Consider the following 22645-nt stretch of genomic DNA (forward strand, 5'->3'; position numbering starts at 1 on the left):
GGATATGACCAGGAAAGGGACAGACTTTTCTAGATGGTCTAAATCGCCCTATAAAGTGTTTACTTCTTTAAAGAAAAGGTTCCTTTCTGCTTTGGTCCTCATTTAGCCTCACGTTACACAACCGTTTATTGTGGAGGTAGATGTAGGGATTGTATCGTCGCCTGGTTCGTCCTCAAGTAAATGGTGTCTATGTTCCTTTCTCTCTACAAAATTGTCACCCGCCGAAAGGAATTATGATATCGACAATTGGAAACTTTTGGCAATAAGGTTGGCTTTCAAGGAATGGCGTTATTTTTTAAAAGGGGGGCAGTACATCCGGACATGGTTATCACTGATCATAAAAATTTACTGTATCTGGAGTCTGCTAAACTACTTACTCCTAGACAGGCAAGGTGGTCTTTGTTCTTCACCAGATTTGCCTTTTTTTGTGATTTATCGTCCAGGAGTTAAAAACATCAAAGTTGATGCATTGTCCCGTTATTTTCTGAGGAGAGGTAGTGGTGGCGAGCCGTCATTTCTGCAATATGTTCGGACCTGGAGAGAGGTCGTAGAAGCCCAGGGGGGACGCTCCTGCCGCTTGTCCTCCAGGTAAACTGTTTGTTCCTTTGAACCGCTGACTTAGAATATTAAGTGAACACCATGATACGGTTCTTGCTGGTTATCATGGTAGTAAAACTACCACTGATCTACTCTCTCTTGTCATTTTTTGTGGTCAAGGTTGCACCAGGATGTTCGGGATTATGTCTCATCTTGCAATACTTGTGCAGTTCGACAACCCCTCCCATACTCATAGATTGTAAGCTTACGAGCCGTGCCCTCTCACCTGCTGGTATCTGGTGATTTATGTGATTATTGTTATTCTGTAATGTCTGTTATTGTCTGGACAAGTCCCCTCTAAAATGCATATAGTGCTGCGGAATATATTGGCGCTATAGAAATAAAAATTAATAATAATACTCGTCCGTCCGGGGTTCTGCAACCTTTGGCCATTCCTTGAAGACTATGGACTTACGTGTCGGTGGATTTTATCACTGATCTGTCCGTGTCGACAGGTAAAATGGTAATATTAGTGGTTGAGGATAGATTTAGCAAAATGGCTTGTTGTATAGCGTTACCCGCACTTCCGAATCCTGAAACTTTGACACAAGTTTTCATTAATGAGATTGTGAAACTACATGGGATCCCCTCTGAATATTGTTTCTGATTGTGGACCCAATTTATATCAACATTTTGGAAGGCATTTTGTGCTCATTTAGGGATTAATCTCTCATTTTTCTCCGCCTTCAATCCACAGTCTGATGGGCTGACTAAACAGGTGAATCTGAATCTTGAGACCTCTCTGAGGTCTTTTGTTTCCGAAAATCAGGAGGATTGGGTTTCTTATTTACCCTTAGCTGAGTTTGTAGTGAATAACCGTCATCATGAATTTACTGGTAAGTCCCCGTTCTTCGGGGCATATGGTTTTCAACCTCAGTTCTGCACCTTTAATGGAAATCCTTCTTCAGGAGTCCCTGGGGAGGTGCGGTTTTACTCATCTATTACATCTGTGTGGTGGGAGATTCTTAATAATTTGAGGATGATGAGTTCCAAATATAAGAGTATGGCTGATCAGAAACGCTTGGCTGGTGTGCACCTGTGTGTTGGCGATTTGGTGTGGTTGTCTACTAAGAACATTAAATTGAAAGTTTCTTCTTGGAAATTGGGACCCAGGTTCACCAGTCCCTATAAGATAGTTGCCGTAATCCACCCAGTCGCCTTACCACCTACTTTCAAATTACATAATGTGTTTTACCGATCACTTCTCAAAAAATATATTGCTTCTTCAGAACCAACTCTGCCGCCCCCTTTCCCAGTCGTTGTTAATGGGAATCTGGAGTTTCAGAAAGCCAAGATTATTGATTCCCACTTTGTACGCCGGTCACTTCAGTATTTGGTGCATTGGAAGGGTTACGGTCCAGAGGAGAATGTGGGTAGCAGCGTCTGTTGTTCATGTGACCACGTTGATTTGGTCCTTTCATGCCTCACATCCAGATAAACCTGGTCCTGAGGGTTCGGAGTCGTGTCTTAGGAGGGGGGGTACTGTCACAGGGTACCATGACAGAGAGTGGTCTCCTCTATTTCAGGTTTCAGAAGATTGCGGCGTTTAGCTACACGCATGTCTGAACTGGTTGGATCTTCATTGCCTTCCACTTAGCTATGCAGATTTCCCTTGTTCATTTGTTGCAAGGGATAAACAGTTTTGTTTGACTCCTAGAGCTCTCAGTCCTGATCTATCTCAGCTGTTCTGATTTCTTCACTGCCCTCTGGTATAAGTACTCACCTCTTAGCTTGGGTAGTTGCCAGTGATAGCTTGCTATATCTTGGAATTGGTTTGGAGCTGTGAGCCGTGGAAAGAGAAATCGTCTAGCAGTCTTTTCCGGAGATTAATGCTTGGAAGTTTGTCTGGTGTCTTCTTTTTACTTATCGGGTGAAGATGAGGTCCAGTGTGTGGCCATCTTTGTGAGTGGAGGCTGAAGACCATTGAGCAAGGTGAAAGGAGGAAACCATCCCTTGACCCATCCTCTCTGTCTAGCTATCGCCTCATATCACTTCTCCCCTATGCCTCAAAACTACTGGAACAACACATCCATCTTGAGCTGTCCTCCCACCTCTCCTCCTGCTCCCTCTTTGACCGCCTCCAATCTGGCTTCCGACCACACCATCAACAAGAGTCATCAACGACCTACTAAACGCCAAATCCAAGCAACACTACTCTGTCCTTCTCCTTCTAGACCTGTCTTCTGCCTTCGACACAGTAGATCATTCCCTCTTACTGGGTTTCATGAGTTGCTGGATAACTACCCTTTCATCACATTCCCTCTTACTACAGACTCTCTCATCTCTCTGCATCACAGACTTAGCCCTATCTTGGATAACAGACAGGAAATTCAGTGTCTCCCACTCACACACCACCTCATCTCGTCCCCTATCTGTCTCTGTCCCCCAAAGCTCAGTTCTAGGACCCCTTCTCTTCTCCATCTACACCTTTGGCCTGGGACAGCTCATAGAGTCTCACGGCTTTCAGTATCACCTCTATGCCGATGACACACAGATCTACCTCTCTGGACCTGATATCTCCTCCTTACTAACCAGAATCCCACAATGCCTGTCCGCTATTTCATCTTTCTTCTCTGCTAGATTCCTAAAACTTAACATGGATAAATCCGAATTCATCATCTTTCCACCATCTCCCTCAACCCCCCCATCTGATCTATCTATCAAAGTCAATGGCTGTCTACTCTCCCCTGTCCCGCAAGCTCGCTGCCTCGGGGTAACCCTTGACTCTGATCTCTTCTTCAAACCTCATATTCAAGCCCTTTCCACTTCCTGCCGACTCCAACTCAGAAATATTTCCCGGATCCGCACATTCCTCAACCACGAATCTGCAAAAACACTAGTGCATGCCCTCATCATCTCCCGCCTCGACTACTGCAACCTCCTGCTCTGTGGCCTCCCTTCTAACACTCTCGCACCCCTCCGATCTATCCTAAACTCTGCGGCCCAACTAATCCACCTGTCCCCCCTCTATTCCCTGGCTTCTCCTCTCTGTTAATCTCTTCACTGGCTCCCCATTGCCCAGAGACTCCAGTTCAAAACCCTAACCCTGGCATACAAAGCCATCCACAACCTGTCTCCTAGATACATCTGTGACCTAGTCTCCCGGTACATACCCGCACGCAACCTCCGATACTCACAAGATCTCCTCTACTCCCCTCTTATCTCCTCTTTCCACAATCGCATACAAGATTTCTCCCGTGCATCCCCCCTACTCTGGAACTCTCTACCCCAACGTATCAGACTCTCGCCTGCCGTGGAAACCTTCAAAAGAAACCTGAAGACCCACCTCTTCCGACAAGCCTACAACCTGCAGTAACCCTCGCTCCACCATACCGCTGCACGACCAGCTCTACCCCCACCTACTGTATCCTCACCCATCCCTTGTAGATTGTGAGCCCTCACGGGCAGGGTCCTCGCTCCACCATACCGCAGCACGACCAGCTCTACCCTCACCTACTGTATCCTCACCCATCCCTTGTAGATTGTGAGCCCTCGCTGGCAGGGTCCTCACTCCACCATACCGCTGCATGACCAGCTCTACCCTCACCTACTGTATCCTCACCCATCCCCTGTAGACTGTGAGCCCTCGCGGGCAGGGTCCTCGCTCCACCATACCGCTGCTTGACCAGCTCTACCCTCACCTACTGTATCCTCACCCATCCCTTGTAGACTGTGAGCCCTCGCGGGCAGGGTCCTCGCTCCACCATACCGCTGCATGACCAGCTCTATCCTCACCTACTGTATCCTCACCCATCCCTTGTAGACTGTGAGCCCTCACGGGCAGGGTCCTCGTTCCACCATATCGCTGCACGACCAGCTCTACCCTCACCTACTGTATCCTCATCCATCCCCTGTAGACTGTGAGCCCTCGCGGGCAGGGTCCTCGCTCCACCATACCGCTGCATGACCAGCTCTATCCTCACCTACTGTATCCTCACCCATCCCCTGTAGACTGTGAGCCCTCGCGGGCAGGGTCCTCGCTCCACCATACCGCTCCACGACCAGCTCTACCCTCACCTACTGTTTCCTCACCCATCCCTTGTAGACTGTGAGCCCTCGCGTGCAGGGTCCTCTCTCCTCCTGGACCAGTCACTAACTCGTTTTTGTTCAAATTATTGTGCTTGTTGTTTGCTATGTATACCCCTATCACATGTAAAGCGCCATGGAATTAATGGCGCTATAATAACTAATAATCTCCTTTTTGGTTAGCCTCACCCTACCTTTCCCCTAATATACCATTCCATAGTCTGAGTGTGCTGAGAGTGATTGCAGCTTTCTGTTACCCTTATCTGTTTCCTAAACAACGAGTGAATGAATCGGTCACCATGCGGTAAATGACCAAATCTGTCCTATGTATGCAATGGGTTCCGCTTAAAATGCTGTTGATCTTCAGGAAATTAGTCAAAGAAAAAGTAAAGTTGAACGGCACATCCAAAAAATAGTTAAAATCTAAAATTTTATTCCAGAAGTATCGAAAAATTAAAAAAAATTGTTTCCCTTTGTATTATAGAGCTGGACCAGCCTTCCTGCTGCCCCTTGCAGTAGCCAGGGCCGTGCTTACGACAAGACAGGGATTAGAAGGGTGAAAGAACCCATCTAGGGACATCAGGGAGCTCAGGGTTGCATAGAGCAAGTTTCAGGGGTTGCCCCCTTAATCTTTCCCTAGTGGCAGTGCTTCCCATCCCATCTGTCTCGCCGTGCACCGTCTGGCTCCTTGGTGGAGCATGACACTTGGTTGGAGTAAAAGTGATAAGTATTTGGCCAAGTAGTCATAGTCTAGGAGGTAAAAGTCATGCCTCTAGTGACATAAAGAGCCATTGATGGCTCCCCGAGAGGTCACGAGAGTCTAAGAAGGAATAACTGTGCCAGGATGTGTGTTCTGGGCGTTGGATATATTTTACCAGAATGATTTCTGATTATTTCTTCTCTACTTACTTGCAGCAAAGACCAGTGAAGCAGTCGCTCAGCAAGTCCCTGTGCCGTGAATCCCATTGGAAATGCCTCCTGTTGTCTCTCCTCATCTATGGCTGTATGGGTGCTATGACCTGGTGCCACGTTACCAAAGTCACTCGCCTGACGTTCGACAGCGCCTACAAAGGCAACTCCATGATGTATCACGACAGTCCTTGCTCCAACGGCTACATCTACATCCCTTTGGCTTTCCTTGTCATGCTGTATGTGGTCTACTTGGTGGAGTGCTGGCACTGTTATACACGCAACGAGCTGCAGTATAAGGTGGACGTGGAGAGCGTGCAGGAACGAGTGCTGAGGATGCAGCAGGCGACGCCATGTATCTGGTGGAAGGCAATCAGTTATCACTATGTGCGCAGGACTCGTCAGGTGACGCGTTATCGCAATGGAGACGCATACACAACTACTCAAGTATACCACGAGCGCGTCAACACTCATGTGGCTGAATCAGAGTTTGACTACAACAACTGTGGAGTGAAGGACGTTTCCAAAGACCTGACTGACCTGGACAGCTATCCAGTCACTCGGCTCAGGTTTACCAAATGCTTCAGTTTTGCGAATGTGGAGTCTGAGAATTCGTACTTGACACAGAGGGCTCGGTTCTTCACAGAGAATGAGGGTCTGGATGACTACATGGAGGCTCGAGAAGGAATGCACCTAAAAAATGTGGATTTCAAAGAATACATGGTTGCTTTTTCTGATCCAGATAACCTTCCATGGTACGTGTCCCACTACGTCTTCTGGGTGGCAGCTCTCCTAACGCTGTCATGGCCATTAAGGGTCCTGAATGAGTACCGCACCTCTTGTGTTCACTATCACGTGGAGAAGCTCTTTGGTTTTGAGTTCACACCAGTAACACCAGTGGCGGATGATCGGACCATATGCCGGAGAATGCCTCGCGTGAACACCATCGACAGTACAGAGCTCGAGTGGCATATACGGTCCAATCAACAACTGGTGCCCAGCTACTCGGAGGCTGTTCTGATGGATCTAGTAGGCATTTCTTCAGGTTACACTTCCTGCCGGTACACTCGTGGTTATCGGCAGAACTGCGAGCGATGCCATCGTACCATGAGCAGTTCCTCTATCTTCTCCCGTAGCGCCCTCAGTATCTGCAATGGCAGTCCCAGGATCCCTTTCAGCAGCAGTCGCTTCTCTCTGGGACGTTTATATGGATCTCGCCGGAGTTGCCTGTGGCAGAGCCGTAGTGAAAGCCTCAATGAGCAGGGTTGTCCCACAGAACAGACGCGGCTCTCCAGCCAGGTGACTGTGCAGGAGGAGGAGGAACCTCCTCCATACCAAGATGCCCTCTACTTTCCCATCCTCATTGTCCATCGTAATGAAGGCTGTACAAACCATGATCACCGACGTCTCCACCGTAATGGCTCTTGTGTAGAAACATCACTGTGATAGACTTCTTACTATGTTCCAGAATTCTGGATATTTCTACGTTGCCACCACGGCATGGCAGTGGAAATTTTTGTACGATGATCATGGACAGCCCAGTACCATGCAAAAATACGACACAGAGGAAACCTCAGAAACACCATCAGGGCTTTGCATCTGTGAAGCACACGCCGCAGACAAATCAGTAGACGATATTTACAGGCTTCAGCTCCTGGATTTTACGACTATAACGTGGACAAGCTGAGACATGAGACCTAAATGTGGATTGAGCCATAGCGGCCCAGTACAATGTCCAAACAGGACCGGGCAGCAAAAACTCTCAAATCTGACCAAAATACTGGAGAATCCAGTGACTGTTCATCCTGCTCGGGCATCACTAGACCAGAACAAGTATTTCATTCAGTACCAAACAGGCAATAGTCCACGCATCCATGTGGCAATAGTCCATGCATCCTTGTGGCAATAGTCCATGCACCCATGTGGCAATAGTCCATGCACCCATGTGGCAATAGTCCATGCATCCATGTGGCAATAGTCCATGCATCCATGTGGCAATAGTCCATGCATCCATGTGGCAATAGTCCATGCACCCATGTGGCAATAGTCCATGCACCCATGTGGCAATAGTCCATGCACCCATGTGGCAATAGTCCATGCACCCATGTGGCAATAGTCCATGCATCCATGTGGCAATAGTCCATGCATCCATGTGGCAATAGTCCATGCACCCATGTGGCAATAGTCCATGCACCCATGTGGCAATAGTCCATGCACCCATGTGGCAATAGTCCATGCATCCATGTGGCAATAGTCCATGCATCCATGTGGCAATAGTCCATGCACCCATGTGGCAATAGTCCATGCACCCATGTGGCAATAGTCCATGCATCCATGTGGCAATAGTCCATGCACCCATGTGGCAATAGTCCATGCATCCATGCGGCATTAGTCCATGCATCCATGTGGCAATAGTTCATGCACCCATGTGGCAATAGTCCATGCACCCATGTGCATTCTCCGTTCATCGCCAGATCATCTCCCACGGGGGTTACGTTTCTTGCTGGTCACTAGTCCATGCCAAAGTTTACACTGAGGGGCTGCAAGGTCAAGGACTGTTTATAAGAGAGGGAAAAGTGGACTATACATATCACTCTCTGGTTGGAGGACCATGCACGGCCTGGCGTAGGAGGGATCACCATGGACTCTTCACTCTCACTTTCCTTACTTTTATAGTACCGCCAAACATAAAATGCATTGAATATTTCTGTCCACTCGATGTAAGGAGGACGCATCTGCTCTACGTATATTCAGCATGAAGAACTTCAGGTTGTATATACACAAGTATAATTCTCATCTCTTAAGCTTTTATTGCATGTCACTTTTCTCCAGATTTCTGGATGTATCACACACTAGGAACATGTGTACATGTATGTGACATGATCCCCGAGCCTGCACGGCAGGAATCATCAGGGTCGTACACGTCAGCCAACACTTATGTTATATGGGCAGATTTAGACCCACGCTCGCTGTGCGGATGGTCGGTGAGATAGGAGTCTCTGTATATAGGGGGAACGATGGGCGCAATACTATAAGAATGTCATACCTCATAAGGCCGGACACTCCTGGGCCTCCACCGACCACGTCAGGAGATCCTGCAGCCTCCAGGCCCGGGCAGTGATCCGCTGAGGGAATCCTGGGATCAGTATCCCAACGTGTCAGGACGTCAGGAGATCCGGGGGTTATTGTACAATGTATTTCTCCAAAAGTGCGGACTTTTATTCCACATGTCCCAGAGCCGAATCTAAAAATACTGAAGTTATAGACAGTCTCCGACAGTCCCATGTAATTACAGCCCCCGACAGTCCCATGTAATTACATTAAAAAAAAACAGAATAAAGAGACAATCCAAGTAACCATGTGCTGACCTGAAGACATGTATGTGTATTTATTCATAAAGCAGCAAACTACTTGAGTAAAACCAAAGTGACCGCAAACATCAACGTGCATCGATAATGCATAAACAGCAGCAAAACCGAATGTCTATATCACAATAGGTAAGAAAGTCAATCAGATATATATCCCATAATAATAAAAAAAATAGAATTTATATATATCTAATAACTAAATGTTATACATGTATATCCAAATACAAACCTAGGATACAATGTGTACAAATGTATAAGCGAATAAATATAGTGCATGTGCCGGCAAGTGTATAAGGTGCTGGAATGAATGACGCCCTATCAATAACAAGGCGATCTATAGGAGGATACGATACTGCTCCATCAGGGGTGAACATTGACCCTGATGAAGCTCGCTGAGCAGCGATACGTGTGGGCTTCCCTCGCTGACATTTTCTGTTGAATGTGCACTGATTGCTCTGATACATGCAGTCACTTTGGAGAATTTCCTTGTTTCTATGCAGTCAGTGATGGAGATTTATGGAGATTTATCATTGGCTTTACTCACGTAGTTTGCTGCTTCATGAATACATACAGTGGTGTGAAAAAGTGTTTGCCCCCTGCCTGATTTCTTAGGCTATGTGCCCACGATCAGGCTATAGCATTGCTTTGGACGCAGCGTATTTTCGCTGCGTCCAATAATGCAGGTTAATCCGCATGTGTTCATTGAATGATACAGAGTTACCGCATCCAATACCATTCTATTTGGGAAATTTCTGTTGCGGAGACCAGCGTCTGCACAACAGAAACTGACACGCGGCTCGTAAAGCCGCGCCGCCAGTGCATTTACGCAGCAGCGTTTTGGAAGCAGCGCAGGTGAGCCGAGTCCAAAATGCTGCTATTCCTGATCGTGGGGACGCAGCCTTATTCTTTTGCATGTTTGTCAATTAAATGTTTCAGATCACAAAACAAATGTAAAATTAGACAAAGATAAGACAAGTAACCACAAAACGCAGTTTTTAAATGAAGGTCTTTATTATTAAGGGAAAAAGAAATCCAAACCTACAGGGCCCTGTGTGAAGAGTGCTTGCCCCTAAATCTAATAACTTGTCCGGCCGGACTTAGCAGCAACAACTGCAATCAAGCGTTTGTGATAACTGGCAATGAGTCTTTACAACGCTCGGGAGGAATTTTGGCTGCTCATCTTTGCAGAATTGTTGTAATTCAGCCACGTTGGAGGGTTTCCTAGCATGAACCGCCTTTTTAAGGTCTGGCCACAGAATCTCAATCGGATTAAGGTCAGGACTTTGACTAGGCCACGCCAAAGTCTTAATGTTGTTTTTCTTAAGCCATTCAGAGGTGGACTTGCTGGTGTGTTTTGGATCATTGCCCTGCTGCATTGGGGGTGGGAGGAGTCAATGACTTTTCACACAGGGCCCTGTAGGTTTGGATTTCTTTTTCCCTTAATAATAAAGACCTTCATTTGAAAACTGCATTTTGTGGTTACTTGTGTTATCTTTGTCTAATATTTACATTTGTTTTGTGATCTGAAACATTTAAGTGACAAACATGCAAAAGAATAAGAAATCAGGAAGGGGGCAAAGACTCTCACACCACTGTATATATACACATCTTCAGCTGCGCACATGGTTACTTGTATTGTCTCTTCCTTCCTGCGTCAGTATATGTCCGTACTGATGTGGCACCCTCGGGAATGTGAAGTTTATTAATGGCAGCGCATCTTTTTTACTAGCACATATTATTACATTCAGTCCTATATTATTATTCTCTCACCATTCACAGTAGTTTTGTTTAAAGGGAGCAGGGAGCGTCAGCCCGGACCCAACACAGGTGCTCGGTGCATTGGGGCGGGGCCAGACATCTCTGTGCTCCTTCCCACCTGCTTGTTCTCCCTCTGTCTCCGCCTCCTATTATGTGATTGACAGCTCTGGCTTCATAGACCCAGAGGAGGGCAGAGATAAAGGGAGAACGAGCAGGAGGGAAAGAGCACGGAGATGTCTGGCCCCGCCCCAATGCACCGAGCGCTTGTGCTGGGTCTGGCCCGTCTTTCCCTGCTGACACTCCCTTTGAGGAAGTAATTTTACTGACTGGTCGGTCTCAGGGGTCATGTACACAATTGGGAAGACATATGAAAAGACATAGGGTGTCAGGTCCAGGCGGCACCTCCGTGTGCCACACACTGCCCCACTTCTGTTCCTTTCTGTTTCTGTGGGGTTTGTATATGGACAGATGGGCTCAGACGCCACGAGAAAAATCACTTTGCGACCCTCCGACATGGAGGATAATATCTCATTTATCAGGAATAATTCTACTTCTAATGATATACCACCTCCATAGCTGCAGGAGACCACCACCAACTGCAGAAGACTACCTCCATAGCCGCAGGAGACCACCATCGACTGCACTGCAGGAGACCACCTCCTTAGCTGCAGGAGACCACCACCGACTGCAGGAGACCACCTCCGTAGCCAAAGTAGACTGCCACCGACCGCAGGAGACCACCTCTGTAGCCGCAGGAGACCACCTCCGTAGCTGCAGGAGACCACCACCGACTGCAGGAGACCACCTCTGTAGCCACAGGAGACCGCCACCGACCGCAGTAATGGCAGTATGAGCACCCGGCTGTAGTGAGGAGCGACTTCACAGCAGAACACTCATTCCACATAGAATTTCTGAGGAGGATTCAGCCTTATTAGGGTGGCGGACTACCAGAGGGCCGGTCTCGTGATTGTATGAGAAGCTGTAATATTACCTCCTGTGCCCCAGAACATGCACCCACATGGTACAGACTGTTATATATCAATCCAGGGGCTTCTCAAGGTGGCACAGGACATCAGAGGCCACACAGCCGCAGACGGACACTGAGAGGCAGGCGGCAATGGGGGAAAACTCAAGGTCCTGGGGTGATAAAGGAGCAGTTACTACAGGCCTGGTGTCATGGGTGATCGTGGAGTTATAGATACAGTATTTGTGAAGGTGGTGTAATGAGAGAGGATGGAAGGATTACAGTACAGAGAACACAACCACAAGCTGGAGATGTCCAGGAGGTGGGGGCTGCAGAAAGTGGAAGCTAAGAGTGTGTGGAGGAGGTAGACATGTGGAGGTCCCAGTCAGTAGTGTGGAGGAGGTAACAGGTGGAGGTCCCAGTCAGTGGTGTGGAGGAGGTAGACACGTGGAGGTCCAGTCAGTGGTGTGGAGGAGGTAGACAGGTGGAGGTCCCAATCAGTTGTGTGGAGGAGGTACACATGTGGAGGTCCCAGTCAATGGTGTGGAGGAGGTAGACAGGTGGAGGTCACAGTAGTGTGGAGGAGGTAGACAGGTGGAGGTCCCAGCTAGTGGTGTGGAGGAGGTACACAGGTGGAGGTCCCAGTCAGTGGTGTGGAGGAGGTAGACATGTGGAGGTCCCAGTAAGTGGTGTGGAGGAGGTAGACATGTGGAGGTCCCAGTCAGTGGTGTGGAGGAGGTAGACAGGTGGAGGTCCAAGTCAGTGGTGTGGAGGAGGTAGACAGGTGGAGGTCCCAGTCAGTGGTGTGGAGGAGGTAGACAGGTGGAGGTCCCAGTCAATGGTGTGGAGGTAGACAGGTGGTCACAGTCAGTAGTGTGGAGGAGGTAGACAGGTGGAGGTCCCAGTCAGTAGTGTGGAGGAGGTACACAGGTGGAGGTGCCAGTCAGTGGTGTGGAGGAGGTACACAGGTGCAGGTCCCAGTCAGTAGCGTGGAGGAGGTACACAGGTGGAGGTCCCAGTCAGTAGTGTGGAGGAGGTCCACAGGTGCAGGTCCCAGTCAGTAGTGTGGAGGAGGTATACAGGTGGAGGTCCCAGTCAGTAGTGTGGAGGAGGTACACAGGTGGAGGTCCCAGTCAGTGGTGTGGAGGAGGTAGACAGGTGGAGGTTCCAGTCAGTAGTGTAGAGGAGGTAGACAGGTGGAGGTCCCAGTCAGTGGTGTGGAGGAGGTAGACAGGTGGAGGTCCCAGTCAGTGGTGTGGAGGAGGTAGACAGGTGGAGGTCACAGTCAGTAGTGTGGAGGAGGTAGACAGGTGGAGGTCCCAGTCAGTTGTGTGGAGGAGGTAGACAGGTGGAGGTCCCAGTCAGTGGTGTGGAGGAGGTAGACAGGTGGAGGTCCCAGTCAGTGGTGTGGAGGAGGTAGACAGGTGGAGGTCCCAGTCAGTGGTGTGGAGGAGGTAGACAGGTGGAGGTCACAGTCAGTAGTGTGGAGGAGGTAGACAGGTGGAGGTCCCAGTCAGTTGTGTGGAGGAGGTAGACAGGTGGAGGTCCCAGTCAGTGGTGTGGAGGAGGTAGACAGGTGGAGGTCCCAGTCAGTAGTTTGGAGAAGGTAGACAGGTGGAGGACCTAGTCAGTTATGTGGAGGAAGTAGATAGGTAGAGGACCCAGTCAGTAGTTTGGAGGAGGGAGACAGGTGGAGGTCCCAGTCAGTAGTGTGGAGGAGGTACACAGGTGGAGGTCCCAGTCAGTAGTGTGGAGGAGGTACACAGGTGGAGGTCCCAGTCAGTAGTGTGGAGGAGGTAAACAGGTGGTCACAGTGAGTAGTGTGCAAGAGGTAGACAGGTGGAGGTCCCAGTCAGTAGTGTGCAGAGGATGGACAAGTGTATCTCACAGATGGTAGAGTGTAAGATTAGACAGGTAGCAGTCTCAGGCGGTAATGTTCAAGGGGCGCACATATGGCAGTCACAGGCGGTAATATTCAGGGGGTGCACATGTGACAGTCATTGGCGGTAATATTCAGGGGGTGCACATGGGGCAGTCACAGGCTGTAATATTCTGGGGGCGGACATGTGGCAGTCACAGGCGGTACTATTCAGGGGGTGCACATGTGACAGTCATTGGCGGTACTATTCAGGAGGTGCACATGGGGCAGTCACAGGAGGTAATATTCAGGAGGTGCACATGGGGCAGTCACAGGAGGTAATATTCAAGGGGTGCACATGGGGCAGTCACAGGTGGTAATATTCAGGGGGTGCACATGGGGCAGTCACAGGCGGTAATATTCAGGGGGTGCACATGGGCAGTCACAGGCGGTAATATTCAGGGGGTGCACATGGGGCAGTCACAGGAGGTAATATTCAGGGGGTGCACATGGGGCAGTCACAGGTGGTAATATTCAGGGGGTGCACATGGGGCAGTCACAGGAGGTAATATTCAGGGGGTGCACATGGGGCAGTCACAGGAGGTAATATTCAGGGGGTGCACATGGGGCAGTCACTGACGGTAATATTCAGGGGGTGCACATGTGACAGTCATTGGTGGTAATATTCAGGGGGTGTACATGTGGCAGTGTCAGGGGGTAATATTCAGGGGGTGCACATGTGACAGTCACTGGCGGTAATATTCAGGGGGTGCACATGTAGCAGTCACAGGTGGTAATATTCAGGGGGTGCACATGTGGCAGTGTCAGGGGGTAATATTCAGGGGGTGTACATGTGGCAGTGTCAGGGGGTAATATTCAGGGGGTGTACATGTGGCAGTCACAGGCGGTAATATTCAGGGGGTGTACATGTGGCAGTCACAGGCGGTAATATTCAGGGGGTGTACATGTGGCAGTGTCAGGCGGTAATATTCAGGGGGTGCACATGTAGCAGTCACAGGTGGTAATATTCAGGGGGTGCACATGTGGCAGTGTCAGGTGGTAATATTCAGGGGGTGTACATGTGGCAGTGTCAGGGGGTAATATTCAGGGGGTGTACATGTGGCAGTCACAGGCGGTAATATTCAGGGGGTGTACATGTGGCAGTCACAGGCGGTAATATTCAGGGGGTGTACATGTGGCAGTGTCAGGCGGTAATATTCAGGGGGTGCACATGTGGCAGTCAGAAGCGGTAATATTCAGGGGGTGCACATGTGGCAGTCAGAAGCGGTAATATTCAGGGGGTGCACATGTGGCAGTGTCAGGGGGTAATATTCAGGGGGTGCACATGTGGCAGTCACAGGCGGTAATATTCAGGGGGTGCACATGTGGCAGTGTCAGGGGGTAATATTCAGGGGGTGCACATGTGGCAGTCACAGGCGGTAATATTCAGGGGGTGCACATGTGGCAGTCAGAAGCGGTAATATTCAGGGGGTGGAGAGGTTTTGTTACCAGGTGGTCATGTGCGGGAGATAAGGAGCCGCCCAATTTCCGGGCATAGTAAGTGACCCATCAGTCGCACACATGCCATCTTTTCTTTCTCCCGGCTGGGCAGACATTTGGGTACAACCTTATCACGGGCTTTAGATGCAGTTTTAGGGTTCCCCTTCGATGATCCCATCAGAAATCCTTAGGGTGCAGCAGCGTCAGACATTCTGTGTAGTGATGACACTTTGTTACAGTCAGACCAGAAGTGTTTCCACGTTGACTTGCCAGCGTGCGCCTGCCCTGTACTGCGTGCCGGCATCCCCGGCCTTTATGGCAATAATGTCATTATCAGCCCCCCAGTACGACGTGGCCCTGTGCGGTCACCACTCCAGGGTCAGCACTGCACATCACCTTTTACAATATGTTTTGTGGAGATTTTTTATGTATTTTGCTACGTATCTGATGATTATGAGGTATATATATATATATATATGTATATAGCTTTTACCACAATGTTGCCTTTTGGCTGCAATATTGAAGATTGTAAATGACATCTGTGTAATAAAGTCACAGACGAATCACGGACACTTTCATGTCGGCCTCTGGTGTCACATTTTGTTACACAGTACCTCGGCTGATTACTTCTGAAGGTGAAGACGCTGGATTCACGTGCCTTGCTATGCTCCTAAATCAACCCTTATCTGTTCCCTCCCCCACCCAGGGAGGTGGGAAGCCAGAGTGTATAGGAACACACTAACTAGACAAACAAGGAAAGACGGACAGGGATAAATGAAAATAACAATCACTTCAAAATACACTTACCAAACAACAAAGTGGTACAGAGGGGTGATAAATTAAGGAGAAACCAAATTGGAGAGGATGAGGATGTGCCCCCAAACAAACTCCAACCAACAACATCCTGAACAAATCTCCAAACACCAACTCCAACCACGAACTACACCTCCAACTCCAGAACCAGGCAATAAGAACTAACACTGGCAATCCCTAAGTGCCAGAGGCGAGCATATATAGCAGAGGGGAGTGGACAACACTGAACAGCTGAGACAATCCAGGTAGGAAAGCTCCAGGAGCTTCAACAGAACAGATTAACCCCTGCATGGCTAGCAAGGAAAAAACCTGCACTGTTTAATAGGATGGTGAAGTGCTTCTAACCAGTGCAGGAGTTCTTGAAATCAGACACCATGGTCTTCTGGTCCTTCTCTGTCATGGTAAACCCGTGACAGTACACCCCTTCTAAGAGGGACCTCCGTAACTTCAGAGCCGAGTTTATCTGGGTGAGCCACGTGGAAAGACCGGACCAACCTGATCGCATGGACGTCAGACTCTGGTAGCCACAACCTCTCTTCAGGACCATAGCCCTTCCAGTGTACCAGATACTGAAGAGACTGACAAGAGAGAATTCATAATCTTAGCTATCTGAAACTCCAGATTCCAATCAACAATGACTGGGGAAGATGGTGGTGGGGATGGTTCAGAGGAAGGGATATATTTTTTGAGTAGAGATCGGTAAAACACGTTATGAATCCTTAAAGTGGGTGGCAAAGCAAGGCGGAATGCTACTGGATTGTCGAGGGCAAGAATCTTATAGGGATCGATGAACCTGGTTCCCAATTTCCAAGAAGGAACCTTCAACTTAATGTTCTTCGAGGACAACCACACCAAATCACTAACACACAGGTCTGGACCAAATGTCTCCGACTAACCACACTCTTATATTTAGACCCCATCTTCTTTAAATTATCAAGAACACTTTGCCACACTGATGTAATAGATGAAGAAAACCGTTCCTCCTCAGGGACTCTTGAAGATAAAAAGCAGAATTGAGGATAAAACCCATATGCCCCGAAGAATGGGGACTTACCAGTAGACTCATGACAACGGTTATTCACCGCAAATTCAGCTACAGGTAAGTAAGTAACCCAATCTTCCTGATTCTCAGACACTAAACACCTAAGATAAGTCTCAAGATTGTGGTTAACTCGTTCAGTATGTGCATTCGACTGTGGATGAAATGCTGAGGAAACCGACAGATGGATCTCCGAACTAACACAAAATGCTTTCCAAAATTTGGATATAAGTTGCAACCCCCGGTCAGAAACAATATCAGAAGGAATCCTACGTAACTTCACGATTTCTTTGATAAATATTTGCGCCAAGTTCTTGGCATTAGGTAAATCGGGTAGCGCAATGAAATAAGACATCTTGCCTAATCTGTCCACCACCACCAATATAAAAGTATCACCTGCCGACACCGGTGATGAAATCTACCGAAAAATGAGTCAAAGGTCTACTGGGAATCGCCAAAGGTTGAAGAGCCCCAGACGGACAAGAATGAGGGGTCTTAAAATGCAGCTCGCAGAAAAGGACATGAATCCAAGAAACATCACAGAAAATAATCCAGCTTTTCCAACACCCGGCACAAGCAGGTGTTATGTTCTGCTACCAAAGCTAAGGAAAGAGAGGAGATCTGTCCCTACTATAAGACTCAGCTGAATCCCTACGATGTAACAGGGAACCTGATCCTGCGATCAGACCTGCTAAAGTCCTAATCTAGTCTGTACGGAGACCTATAGATTTGGGGAGGGAATCCCTACAAGTACTAAGGACTGGGAGGAATATGGGACACCTCCTAACAGAAATAGTAGCAGACAGACGAACAAACAAAATAGATAGAACCTAGAGGTCCGTAGACCAAGCAAACTAACAGAGTTAGATACAGAGCACAGGCTAGCTAGAAAGTAGATATACAATGAAGTCCAGCAAAGCCAGAAGGGCGGAGCAGGATTAAATAGGCCAACAAGGTCATGTGACCAGCAAAGGAAAAAAAACCTAACAGCAAGGTTCTAACAGTACCCCCCCTTCTAAGAGGATCCTCCGGATCCCCTAGGACCAGGCTTATCAGGAAATCTCCTGTGAAACGCTCTGATAAGTCTGGACGCGGAAACATCATCTGACCTCACCCAAGAGTTATCCTCGGGTCCGAAACCTTTCCAGGCCACAAGATACTGCAAACTACCTCTATACCGTCTAGAGTCAAGGATGCGAGAAATTTCATATTCCCCGTCCTCCACCACCGGAGGAACAGAGGCAGAGGCGTCACCATCCGACACAACAGCTTTTTTTAACAGAGAGACATGAAAGACCGGATTAATTCTCCAGGAGGTAGGAACCTCCAACCTAACAGCAGATTGGTTGACAACCTGAAGCACCTTAAAGGGCCCTACAAACTTGGGACCCAATTTCTTAGAAGGAATCCTCAACCGCAGATTCCTAGAGGACAACCAAACCATGTCACCAACAGCGAACAAAACCTCCTGTCGTTTCCTATCAAAGTAGTCTTTAGATTTTCTGTTGGCCTCCTGAAGATTACCACGCACATCCGTCCAAACTCTTTCCAAATCACCGGAAAAATTCTCCTCCTCAGGCACGGCAGATCCCAACTTGGAGAACGACCCAAACGACGGATGTCTCCCAGAACAACAAAAAAAAGGCGAACAACCAGCAGAAGAAGATGTATGATTGTTCAGAGCAAATTCGGCAAGTGGCAGAAACTCAGACCACCCCTCTTGATTGTCTGCCACAAAACAACGCAAGAACTGCTCAACATCCTGGTTTTTCCTTTCTGTCTGGCCATTAGATTCAGGATGATATCCGGACGAAAACGACAAATGAATTCCCAACCTGTCACAAAAGGCACGCCAAAAACGAGCCACGAACTGAGGACCCCTATCAGAAACAATGTCAGTAGGAACGCCATGAAGTCTGACAATTTCCTTGACAAAGGCCTTAGCGAGAGTTTTAGCGCAGGGCAGTTTGACGAAGGGAACCAAGTGACACATCTTGCTAAAACGGTCCACGACCACCCAGATGACAGTAAAACCCTCAGAGGGGGGAAGGTCAGTTATAAAGTCCATAGCCAAATGTGTCCAAGGAGCACTGGGGACCTCCAAAGGACAAAGCAACCCCGCAGCAGGAGTATGTGAGGACTTAGATCTAGCACATATAGTACATTGGCGCACCCACTTAATGACTTCCTTCTGCCATCCAGGCCACCAAAAACTGCGACCCACCAGTCTCTTGGTCTCAGAGATTCCGGGATGACCTGCCAACCGAGATTCGTGACACTCAACAAACAAATCTCTCCTAAAGGTCCCAGGCACAAACAACCTCCCATGAGGAGTGTTAGATGGGGCATTCTCCTGAGCTTTAAGAATCTCATCTTCCAAAACGGAGTCTAAAGCAGCTATCACAACACCTTCTTGTAAAATGTTTTCCTCTTTCTCAGCACCGACTCTGGGAGAAAAACTGCGAGACAAGGCATCCGCCTTAACATTCTTAGTACCAGGGATGTAAGTAACGGAGAAATTAAACCGCGAGAAAAACAGTGCCCACCTAGCCTGACGGGCATTCAGGCGCTTGGCAGCGTCAAGATATATCAGATTTTTATGATCCGTAAGAACCTGAACGGGAAATTCCGCACCTTCCAAGAAGTGGCGCCAGTGTTCAAATGCGAGTTTAATAGCCAATAATTCCCGATTACCAATATCGTAATTCAATTCAGTCTCCGAAAATTTTTTTGAAAAAAATGCACAGGGATGTAATCCATCCCCGTTATCCTGAGACAATACTGCGCCAACCCCCACAGAGGAAGCATCAACCTCAACCAAAAACGGCCTAGTAACATCAGGCTGCATAAGGATGGGAGCAGAGGTGAACCTCTCCTTGAGATACACAAAAGCTTCAATGGCCTCAGAAGACCACTGAACCGCATCAGCACCTTTCCTGGTGAGATCAGTCAGAGGTTTGACAATACTAGAAAAAATTTTTATGAATTTTCTATAGTAATTGGCGAAACCCAAAAACCTCTGTATTGATTTCAAACCAATAGGCCTAGGCCATTCCTGCACAGCCTGAACCTTAACCGGATCCATCTCAAAACCTTTGCTGGAGATAATGTAGCCCAAAAAACTAATTCTCTGTACAGCGAACTCACATTTCTCCAGCTTAGCAAAAAGCGAATTGTCCATTAATAACTGTAATACCTCACGCACGCTCCGCCAATGAGACTCCAGATCTGGCGAATAAATCAAAATGTCATCCAAATACACAACCACATTTTTACCGATCAAAGGTCTAAGGATGTCATTAATCAGATTCTGAAAAAATGCAGGAGCATTAGTAAGACCAAAAGGCATAACCAGATTCTCAAAATGACCCACAGGAGTGTTAAAAGCAGTCTTCCATTCATCACCCTCCTTCATGCGCAACAGATTGTATGCCCCCTTAAGGTCAATTTTAGAGAACCACTTGGCCCCCAATAACTGGTTAAACAGATCAGGAATCAATGGCAGTGGGTAAGGATTGCGTACCGTAATTTTGTTAATCTCACGAAAATCCAGACAAGGACGTAAACCGCCGTCCTTTTTTTTTACAAAAAAAAATCCAACCGCCACAGGAGACTTAGAGGGCCTAATGTGACCGGCGGCCAAACTTGTCTGTATGTATTCCTCCAAAGCCTTCCTCTCAGGAATAGTAAGGTTAAATAAACGACTTTTAGGAAGAGTCGCTCCAGGGACAAATTCAATAGAACAATCATAGTCTCTATGGGGAGGCAAAACCTGCGATTCTTTCTCAGAAAAAACTCTCCAAAAATCCTGAATAGGAACAGGCAATTCTCCCCTATCCAAAGCTGCAATACGCCCGTTACAACACTTGTCATAACATTTATGGCTCCAGGATTTAATTTCACTGGTAGACCAATCCAGTACAGGATTGTGAAATTTTAACCAGGGCAAACCCAATATTACTGGAGAAGGCAAGTTATTCAACACTACCAAATCCAATTTCTCATGGTGAACACCATTAATAGTGAGAGGAAATTCACTGACCTTGAGAGTAATATTCTTCAAAGGGGAGCCATCCACAGAAACCACAGCAATGGGGGATGATAAAGGTTCAGGTTTTAAATTGAGTTTTTCCACGAATCCCCCATCAATAACATTCAGTGTAGACCCGCAATCAACAAACACCCGAAATTCCATTAATTTTTCCTGAGCAATCGTGGAAGCAGCTAAAAATATACCCTTGGAATTTAAACAGGCAATACGGGCGTGACTGACCATTTTTTTTTTCTTTCTTCATACGAAGCTCACAGCCTTTAATCAAATGACCAGATTTCCCGCAATAGAAACACAAGCCTTCTGAAAAACGACGGTGTTTTTCTTGAGAGCGAGGTGCCACCGATCCAATCTCCATCGGTTCACCACTGTTAGTACACACATTATCATAACCAGAAACTGACATAGCAGAGGATTTGCTCTCATTAACCCTAGCACGCAGTCTTCTGTCCACCCGTATAGCTAATTGCATAGCCTGTTGCAAATCCTCAGGTGTAGGATAAGCAATTAGCAGGTCTTTAACCTTTTCACTGAGCCCAGCAAGAAATAGACTTTTCAGAGCAGAATCGTTCCACCCTGTTTGAGTGGACCAACGACGAAAATGTGTACAATATTTTTCCATATTACCTGATCCTTGTTTTAAACGTCTCAACTCAGTCTCAGCTGATGCCACACGGTCAGGATCATCATATAATAGTCCTAAAGCAGAAAAAAAACTATCCACTGATCTGAAGCATGTATCACTAGGTTGCAAAGAAAAGGCCCACTCCTGAGGCTCTTTGCGCAAAAGTGACATTATGAACCCTACGCGCTGGGATTCATCCCCAGAGGACTTGGGTCTCAAACGAAAATACAATAAGCAAGCATTTTTAAATGAAAAAAATTCTCGATGTTCACCAAAAAATAAATCCGGCAAACATACCTTAGGCTCCAAGAAATATGCTCCAGGACAGTTACTCACGTGCTGACGGAGCTCGGCCACTTCCAGAGAGAGTCCCTGCAGGTGTTTAGCCAAATCCTGAACCGACACCATGATGGAACAAAAAAAAATCTTTCCTTAGAGAATTTACAGGCTGGACTTACTGTTATGTTCTGCTACCAAAGCTAAGGAAAGAGAGGAGATCTGTCCCTACTATAAGACTCAGCTGAATCCCTACGATGTAACAGGGAACCTGATCCTGCGATCAGACCTGCTAAAGTCCTAATCTAGTCTGTACGGAGACCTATAGATTTGGGGAGGGAATCCCTACAAGTACTAAGGACTGGGAGGAATATGGGACACCTCCTAACAGAAATAGTAGCAGACAGACGAACAAACAAAATAGATAGAACCTAGAGGTCCGTAGACCAAGCAAACTAACAGAGTTAGATACAGAGCACAGGCTAGCTAGAAAGTAGATATACAATGAAGTCCAGCAAAGCCAGAAGGGCGGAGCAGGATTAAATAGGCCAACAAGGTCATGTGACCAGCAAAGGAAAAAAAACCTAACAGCAAGGTTCTAACAGCAGGATGCAGCAGACCCCCATGATAAAGGCGGGGGCAGCACAGGTGCGAAATACTGATGCGACAGCCCCCCCTGCATGAATTGGCAGATATGTGAGTGGCTGTGTAGTATTACAGATGCACACAGATGGGGCTTGCATAGGACGCCAGTCACACAGATGTGTGTGATGCACAGTGTCTGGCTTACAGCCTATTAATGACGCCCATCATTTTAAATCAAGCGGACCGCCCGGCACTATATACGTGCACCCCACAATC

At 47.7% G+C, this 22645-nt stretch overlaps 1 protein-coding gene across 1 annotated transcript in view; it reads left to right on the plus strand.

Moving 5' to 3' along the window:
- The window catches only part of TMEM151B (transmembrane protein 151B), a 50186-nt gene extending 42200 nt beyond the window's left edge, over positions 1 to 7986 (plus strand). The window contains exon 2 of the mRNA XM_073671614.1: positions 5539 to 7986. Coding sequence (XP_073527715.1) covers positions 5539 to 6978 — 1440 coding nt within the window. The 3' untranslated portion in view covers positions 6979 to 7986. The remainder of the gene's footprint in view (positions 1 to 5538) is intronic.
- The last annotated feature ends 14659 nt before the right edge of the window (positions 7987 to 22645 follow it).

The sequence above is a fragment of the Phyllobates terribilis genome, unplaced genomic scaffold (assembly GCF_046119375.1).
Source record: "Phyllobates terribilis strain yellow unplaced genomic scaffold, ASM4611937v1 Scaffold_3__8_contigs__length_932513732, whole genome shotgun sequence".
NCBI classification, from domain to species: Eukaryota; Metazoa; Chordata; class Amphibia; order Anura; family Dendrobatidae; genus Phyllobates; species Phyllobates terribilis.